General features: G+C 36.5%; 1 protein-coding gene across 1 annotated transcript; it reads right to left on the bottom strand.

Annotated features, from left to right (window-relative positions):
• Positions 1-4,522: 4,522 nt before the first annotated feature.
• Positions 4,523-8,984, bottom strand: LOC100891922 (proto-oncogene c-Fos). Its single transcript, XM_003725750.3, has 4 exons — positions 8,598-8,984; positions 6,372-6,658; positions 5,592-5,699; positions 4,523-4,915 (listed from the first exon to the last, which is right to left on the bottom strand). Exons 2-4 carry the CDS (start codon positions 6,636-6,638, stop codon positions 4,757-4,759), a joined length of 534 nt encoding a protein of 177 aa, XP_003725798.1. The 5' UTR covers positions 6,639-6,658; positions 8,598-8,984; the 3' UTR covers positions 4,523-4,756.
• Positions 8,985-9,404: the final 420 nt, after the last annotated feature.

The following is a 9,404-nucleotide window of genomic DNA, read 5'->3' as shown; positions in this document are numbered from 1 at the left end:
CACCTGCATGGGCACACCCCTGTCACCAGAGACAGAGGGGTATAATAGTACCCCTGTCACCAGACAGAGGGGTATAACAGTACCCCTGTCAGCAGACAGAGGGGTATGACAGTACCCCTGTCACCAGACGGAGGGGATAATTTCCACTTTGCATGGGGCAGGTGCGATGCTGAGAGGTGCGCAAACTTTGAATCATCCACCAGTTACTTTCCAGACCGTATACCGGGGAACTTAAAATAGAAATACGGAAAAGCCCCACCTTTTTATCATACCTGGTGGCGAGTTCGAGAATGAGAAAGCAAAATATTACGAGGAAAAATAGACATGGGGTCCCGTTTTGAAGTTCAGTGATTGAATTTAACAATTTGATTGGAACAACAGTGGTGTCTGTGACGAACGATTGAATATAAACAGTCATGTAAAACGTAATCGCAGCGCATTCCACTTTTATTCGCATGATTTGGAATGACAACAGAAATGACGGAAATAAATTGGGCGCATTATTCTTAAAATAACATTTCAAAGGGAATAGAAAGTCAGTCTATATCCGTTGTTTTATTTTCATCACCAGATCTTATTTGGGGGTTTATCATATTTATAGGACTATGAAGAGGAGACATACCAAATGTTCTGTCGGGCTTTCTAATTTGATTATGTTTGGAAAACGTAGAAGAACTTTATACAAAAAATTCAAAACAAATATTCTTTTGAACTCTCTCGGGTAACATCATGAATTCTATATCCATTTTAAAGATAAAGATGAGTTCTGTTAAAAAAAGAAAATGAATTCTCACAGAATCAAACGAAACTTACACTGAATGTTCAAGATTACAAATAAATGTCATTTGCCAAACAATTTTGGTAAAAAAATGTATACTGAGTAATGATTAGGATTAGGAAAGATTAGGAAATCAAGGTTAGTAGCCCCGACACCATTTGTGAAGTCCCATATTCATCTTTCTGTGTACAGTGCTTATTACTTTACCAAGAATGGGCCAAATTTATTATGATTTTGATGACTTCAGGGGGGTGTTTCACAAAGATCCTAAGTAGAACTTAACACTAAGTTTGACTTAAAAATTATGGACAGCCATTGGAGCCTTAAAATGAAATATAATCAAAAGCAGAAATTCAAGTATTTTAGACATTTTATCAATTCCACAACAAGAATATGAAATCTCCTTAATGATAGAAAATATGAATGATTTGAATAAACATTTTATGCCTTTCAAAAATATTTTTACCAAATATTTTCAAAGATGCTAATGGCTGTCCATAATTTTTAAGTCCAACTTAGAGTTAAGTTCTACTTAGGATCTTTGTGAAACACCCCCCATAACTTTACAGTACACACCAATACTTACATGCTACATGATCAACCTTTTCTGATTCATTCAACGCCTTTTCTTTCACAATGCAATCGGATGAACAGAACTCACCTTTATCTTTAAGAACTGGGAACTTGACCAAAAAGTTTCAGGTCACGAAATAAAAGTAATAATAATAATAATTATAATCGTCATATTTGTATAGCTCTTAATACTACATTTCTAAGCGGTTATAGGAGTATAGGATTCAATTGCTAATCCGCACACGATAGCGCACACGCTCCGCTTCCTGAGGAGTATTCCGGCCAGGCGCCATTTTACAAGCGCACAAGTGCACACGTGCCAATCCAACCCCATTAACGTTCGCATCATATACCGGGTATTCATTTGGCACCTGGGTGGAGAGTGGCAAAACCCATGCAATGAAAACTATCATAGAAAAGGTATCAAGAGAAGAGAAGAACGGGAACCTGACACGATCCCTCTAAACATTCTTGAAAAAAAGTAATGAATAAAAAAATAAAAAAAGTAATGAATATGCCTATCCATTTTATTAAGGCAATTTGAAATTCGGGAACCATTTTTCTTAACGCCAGTTCGGGACTCGCAGTTTTTGCGTATAAAAAAAACTGGTCCGACCATCTGACATCCTTCGCCAGTTTTTTTTGGCAAGCTCCCTGCCAGCAAGTCACCTTTGTTCACTAGCTATGTAGACTCTTTATACACACTTTCTTCGAATTATAATAACCCTCAACAAACTACTTTACTCTCCATGTGATTGCCAAATTTACAGAACACACCGACCTATCAATAAAGAAGCGGAAACGACCCAAGCGACCCGTCAAGGAGAGGGATGATTGATGCCCCATCAATGTCATTATATTTAATTCATCCGGACTTTTTGTTTTTATTCTAGCTGCTGTTCGTATCTTCTTCTTTACTCGACAACGAGACAGAATTTTATCTCCGCAAATAGCGCCTCCCACGTCCCGAAATTCAGTTAGAAAAAATATTGGAAATTTGGAAAATTGGAACGATAAATGCAGTCATGATGTTGAGGTCTAAATAAATCCGCGCCACACCATTTGATCTCGATATAGCGCTGTGGTATTTGTATAGGCCATTACAAATTGATCAATATACTGATATTTAAAAAAGATTCAAATACATGTTTAGCTTCAAAATAAAGCTACTGAAAAAATAAACACAAGACAAAGTGAATTGGTATGGTTAGAGATACTACCATTTTGGGGCACAAATCATTCTTCTTGCACACGGATCCTCGGTAAGAATCGTTGGGAAAAAATATCTTGTTAAATTTGCTCATCAATACTTCCGTCAAAATCTTGTTATTTCAGCGCAGTAACTATTAGTCCAAGAGCAGGAGACAACTAAATATGATAAAATGACCCATAATTCCACATGCGGTATTATTGGCATATCCGGAGTTGGGTATGGGGGCACGCGCCCCTCGTTAACCCTAATCTGGTATGAAAAAAGTTACAAAAATTGTCTCCAAGTTGTGAATTCGGCCTTGTTGGCAGAAATAACTGTAGACACCTCAAAGACATCTGAAACACGGGCTTTCTCTTTTGTTTCTTCTTCAGACTTGTCTTGTAGCCCCCCCCCCCCCTCACCCGGCCTAAGAATCTTAGATATAGCAGCAGAGATGGACCATTACCGTATAATTACAGCCGATATGATTGTCGACAGCTAGTTCTTTCTGTCCTCTATCCATTAGCGGTAGCCGTGCTGGTCACCCCGCGGCTCGTAAATAGGAAACGTCGTGTAACCGAGGAGCTAATGACTTAATTACGTACTCATGATTGCGTCAAAAACCCAAGGTTTGTCAAGGATATCAATACTTCTGACACCTCTGATCAATTCCAGCAGCTGGACCTATTTTGACTTGTCCAAAACACCTTAGGATTGACAAAGGGTGTTTAATATTTGTGAAGTCCCGACGTTTCGTCCGTCAAAGCTGTATTCCCATGTAAACTATAAAGCTGTAAATGCACACAAATTAGTTTCCTTTTGATTTTCATCTGCTCTAGGTCTCTTTTACTCCTTTTCCTTTTGTCTTCAATCCTTTACCTCATCTCTCTCTCTCTCTCTCTCTCTCTCTCTCTCTTTCTCTCTCTATCTGCCTCTGTCTGTCTCTTTCTGTCTTTCTTTATCTTTTTCTCTCTCTCTATCTTGGCCCTACCACTTTGATATCTCCTTGTATAATTCCTTCCCTCTCTTTCTCTCATATCTCTTACTATTTTTCTCACAAAAGAAACACACATAAGGGGCATTTACACTGTCTTCCAAACACGCAAAAAATACCAAACCGGAGCATTTTGTGTAAACTTATTTAATGTAAAAAAAAGTACTCTATTCATAAAACATTCCGTAGATCTCTTTTTTCTATAATAAAACTATAAAAACGACAATTGAATATATACAAAAGATGGAATCCAATAAGTATGTGTATGAAAATACCTCGTATGCATGTCATTGCTATAATTAAAGCTAAGGCAGTATAATGGTTGGTTTGATGAATAAACATTCAACCTTTTTTATTGTTATATTTCTACCAAGTTTCCCCTCTATTCTGTGGTATTTGCTAATCAAATAAAGCATACAGAAGGAGACATAAAGGTTGCACATATTCACTAGCATAGGCATTACAATTAGTACAAATGTCTATTCATTAATCCGCTATTGAATTTAACTATAGCTTTCACATTCTTGAAATTCCTTTATTCTTTTAATTTTCTTGTCGAGGGTTTATAAACGATATTTCATCCAAAATGATCCACTTTCTTAAATGGGTTGAAAGAACTTCAGATATCATACGTGTTTAATGATATTCTTTGGTCTTTAATGCTCTGTTTTAAAAATTGCAATCAGATGATAAATGTTTTTGAAATTATTATACTCTGTTTGGCTTTGTTCACGTGTGATCCTGTGGCAGTTATCACTGTCAGAGGCATATGAGCACATTTTCGCGAGAGGGGGGGGGGGGGGGGGGGGCTTTGCCTGAATATAAACTCTTCAGATTATAGATTTTCCGAATGCGAACGACACAAACGTTCAAATAAATTGACACTTTTCCACGGCCAAAATGTTAGGTGGTGGCTGTCCGAAAATAGAAGTTAAATATTAAAAAAACCTCCCCAGGGGAGCAGGGGGGGGGGGGGTGGGCGCTGGGATGCAGCACCCTAGCCACCCCACCCCCTACGCCTATGATCATAATTACAAGTAAGAATAGTCACAGTGATCTCGAGCAATCATCATGGAGTCAGGTTCTTCGTCGTTTCTGTCGTATTTCGATCAACTTCGATATAAATCGCCATCCTCTCTCATGTGACGACGTCGATAAAAAGTTCAAATGTCTCCACAACGATGTTCTGGATGACGTCATGGGATCAATGTGGAAGACGTCAGGGGTCAATGTGGAGTTCCTCGGCCTGTGCATGTCTATGACATTGCCCACTGTGATCGTGCTCGGTGAGAACAGCGAGGAGTTGGGATTTTTGTTCTTCAAGTTGGTCGATCTCGTCCAGGAGGTCTTGCTTGCTACTCTCCAGTTGGTCGGTCTCCTGCAACATAATATGGCAGAGAAATGGCAGATAAATGATATTGAAATGCTTCACGAAAGCATAATGTAGTGGAGAAGCTGTGATACCCATCATCAGGATTAACAAAATGTATTTACAGAGTGCAATTAATGTTCAACCCCTCCCCAGGAGCATTTAGAGTTCGATTTTGCACCCCCTTCCCTCCCCCATCAAGACTGAATCTTCATTTCCCCCTTTGTAGTTTTATTTCTTCTGTTGCCTTCCCTTACTCTTTATCAAAGATATACAAAATTATTCATTTATCCATCCCAAGTTGTTTTGGAATCTTTTAAGTACGTGAACATTTCATTTGTCCTGATCTATGTTTCTTGAGAATGTGACAGAGATATCAACTGATTAATCCATTAATTACATTTCAAGCGAATTGAAGTATTCACGTTTTGCGCTCTGTTAATGTAAATTAATGTGAATATTATTTTCATTTAGTAACATTTTGATGTATTCATTCATTGATTAATTTTAATTTCTTATTTTCTTCGTTTACATGTATATGTTAAACTATTCATTTTATCATATACTATTGGGTGAGATGAAACAAGGGTGACTGCTTTGAACGACAGGCTTTTTTATTATTATAGGGGAGGTAGGGGGTTAGTGGTGCCAGACACCCTCTAAGGCCAGCCTTGATGTGACGTACCTCAACCAAGACAAAAGTTCTCTCTCTTCTCCTCTCTCTGCACCTCGAAGCAGCAACTCGATTTCTTTCTCGACGTTGTCTCCGCTTGGCCTCTTCCTCTTTCGAAAGCTGGAAAAATACAAAAAAAAAGGAAAAGAAATTGTGACAAGAAAAACAAAGTTGCAAACATCAGGATGAAAAATGAAATCCATCATATACACGCTTCCTCCTTGTGTACTCAAAATGTATTCCTTTTCTTTTTCTCTATGTCTTTTCCTTTAATCTCCCTTTTAGAATGAAAATATATTTATGAACTTTTCAACAAGTACAAGTTTTAACAAATCAAACGATGTAATGAAAACGTGGTCACGCAGGTGATAAATTCAGTCTGTCACTAGTACCTCTTCATTCACCCAAGGATCAATCTTTATCTCAAATACTCATAGTTTTCCATCCTAAACTTTCCAACACCTAGCTATTTCTCTTTTATATCTGTCTCACTTTCTATTTACATTTATATAAAAAAAATCCTACGTAATATTAAGATTTATACAAAAAAAGGAGACCTATTTGCTTAAAGTGTTAAGTTATCAACAATTTCATAATATCATAATTATAATAATAATAATGTTGATTATATTTATATAATCAACATAATCATTTTTAAAATACTATAAACAGAAGAAAAATCATGTACAATAATCAATATTTAACAACATATAACATAATATATTTAAGTGTAATTTACATTGTGATTTACATGATATTTATTATAAGTAAATTATGAAACGAATATCATACCGATTCTTGTCCATTTGCCTTCCAATCCAGCCGAATACCCCCTAGGCCCTTCTGTATCCTTTTCTGTATGATACTGCATCGTATCTCATCCCGAAGCTGAGTCCCTTGATTGAGGCAGGGATCCGAAACGTCTCCCTGGGTCAGGTAATCTTCCCCCGACAGCAGCGACTGATTGGCGAACGATCCCGTATCCGAGTCCGAAGACGACGTCGAAGCCGTGGTCGTGAGTCTGCCTGACCACATCAACGAATCGGCCGATGTTGTCATGTTCGCTGCAAGTTCGGTGTCTGAAAGGGAGATAAAAGCACAAATGTAGATTAGATGAGTATGGGGTGAAGAAAGCAAGTGAAAATGGAAAATGAAGATATAATCCTTACAAATGACTCGATAAGAAGAAGAAGTGTGTATTAGGATGAGCAATAATTCATGGTCGTTACATACAAGGGACAGATTAACAAAGTGATACTTAATGTGTTGCAAACCAGTTTAAAGCGATGTTAAACATGTTGAAAGAGTTTACGATTGCAGCTATCCTTAAATTTTTTATTTACACACAAAAATAACACAAAGCAAAATTCATATTTCTTTCAGTTACCTAACTGAAGATCACTAACTGATTGACTTACTAAACTCGCTAAATGAAAATTCTTTTAATTGATGAAAATTATTCACTAATTGAAACTATCATATATGTTATCCTTCAACACAAAATGACAGAATACTTATTCAAAGGAGAACACTTTAACAAGGTGAAAAAGGACCTTTACTAATTTTTGACGTCACGACATTATAACTTCCTCAATTCGGCGACTTTCGATGGGTTACTATTCTGGAAGTTCAAAGGTTTATCCTACGCTATTATTTCCTTCTCCGCTTCCTACGATACCACCTAATATGAATCATTTCGCTTCATAATAGCTTTAAAAAATATACCGAATTATTTATAGTAAAACAAAACCAATAGTATATGAGGTTGAAGGATAGTAATGAGTCACATGTTGGGGTATACCTCCATCTATTTATAACACTGTCAACATTGATGAATAATTTGTAAACCTATCGAGAGCTTTACACGTGGTTTTCTTGTTAACCAATGCAAATAAATCGGAGGTCATATCGGTTACAGTACAAATATTAATGAATGGGTAAATAAATCATAGCAATGAACTTGCAGAAAGTACTCTAATTCATTTGTTTTATCAATTAGGATGTTGGAGAAAAAAAGGACATCGCTCAGGGCAGAGCCATTTGGTCTTGTTTAAAATAATGGCAAAATGTTAGGATAGATTTATGCACAATGTAGCCTATGTGTCACCGGAAGGTAAGATCATTACAATAAGGAGATAAAACTATTGAGCCTATCAAACGAAATGACGCATTTGCTGAAATATGACGAGATATAATATTTCTATTCTTTTGAAAAGAATGGAGATTAAAAAAACCGAGACAAACAAACAAACAAACATACAAACAAACGAGTAGATTTCAAAACTTTGCTTATAATTAGTCCAATGGGTTAGACCCACACTAGATATATTTTGATCTAGCTGTTCGTATGTGTACTATTCTAGAGGACATACAAGCACAATTTTACTCTTATAAATAACTATGATATCTTTACCAGCATTAACAAAAATTAATCTCATCACTATATGGAATAGACATCACGGAATGACCATGGCCTGGCAAAGTACGAATAGCCGGTAGTTATGTCCGTTTAGAACTACTCGGAATATCTATTGTGATTTTTATATCTGTGGTCTATGGTATCCGCCAGAGGTCAAAGTATTTTTAATAACATAATTATTTGATTGAATGAGCAATAGATAAACAATATTTTTCCAGGACAAAGGGTTCTTATTATAGTTCGAATCAATAGGTCTATATATATATTTACCACTAAACATTTACCATGAACCACACTCTTAAAATAGATAGTGGCCTCTAGATCTATACACAAATTGTACACCCTTATCACGATACCCCAAATAGTTATTAGTATTTAGGGTGTCATGTTATTAAATATTAAGGAATTACGAAATAAAACGAGCTCAAGGTGTAGTACCCATATTTGAATATGTCATATTGTACATGTCACATAAATATCACGTGAATATAATCATTTGTATATGAATATGGAAGTATCAGTTCTTAATGTGACATACAGCAAACACACTGTGAATACGTTTGATATAAATCAAGTGCAAAAATATGAAAAGCACTTACCGACAATAGAATCAATTATCTTGTAGAAATTCAGTATATGGACGCAAAACGGCTAAAAGTTCACTCTTTGTTCATAACAATTGTCAAAGTCACAATGCAAATATACTCCGCCACTCCCGATGCGCTAATCATTCAATGTGCCAAAATCGTATTAAGTTGGTGAAGGCCTTCTTTCAATAATGGTGTATATTGGCGTTTGTTAAATACCAGATAGAAGATAAGTCAGCGTATGCGGTAGGTATATAGGACGGTGCTCTGCTTGACAAGTGACTAAACTATTGTAGTTTGAGCTATAACCATGATAACCCTGTCATCCTGGCATATGATTTCCGATTTCTCTTCTGGAGTTAACGGTGTTGTTTTGTCAGTTTTGGTGGAAATACCGGATCTGAGTCCAAGTAAAATAGTTCCGATCTATGATGTGGACCAGTGCACACCAGCACCAGGAAACACAACGGAACTACAATGAGTTAACAGGACCTTGTGAGAAAAGAGGGTGCGTTTATAAATTAGGTTTTAACCTAGAGGGAAAATAACATTGTTGTCAAGAAAGCACACCTCGCATATTAAAGAATTAGTGGGAGTAAAGAACCATTGGAAATCCTTGACATATTTTGATTTCATTAATGAAAAGACTCACTGAGCTGGTACCTGGATTTTTAATTGCTACCCGAAGATTCCCCATAAAAATGTTGCGAACAAATAAACAAACAAGACCAATACAACTGTAAACGAGAGTTCAAAATAAGGTTAATGACGAACTTCAGACATATAAACATGACATAGGTAGGCCTAGATAGAAAATGT

This window comes from Strongylocentrotus purpuratus, unplaced genomic scaffold (assembly GCF_000002235.5).
Source record: "Strongylocentrotus purpuratus isolate Spur 01 unplaced genomic scaffold, Spur_5.0 spur5_scaffold_4, whole genome shotgun sequence".
Lineage (NCBI taxonomy): Eukaryota > Metazoa > Echinodermata > Echinoidea > Camarodonta > Strongylocentrotidae > Strongylocentrotus > Strongylocentrotus purpuratus.
Note: the sequence above shows the minus strand (reverse complement) of the source record. Positions and strands in the feature narration are given on the sequence as shown.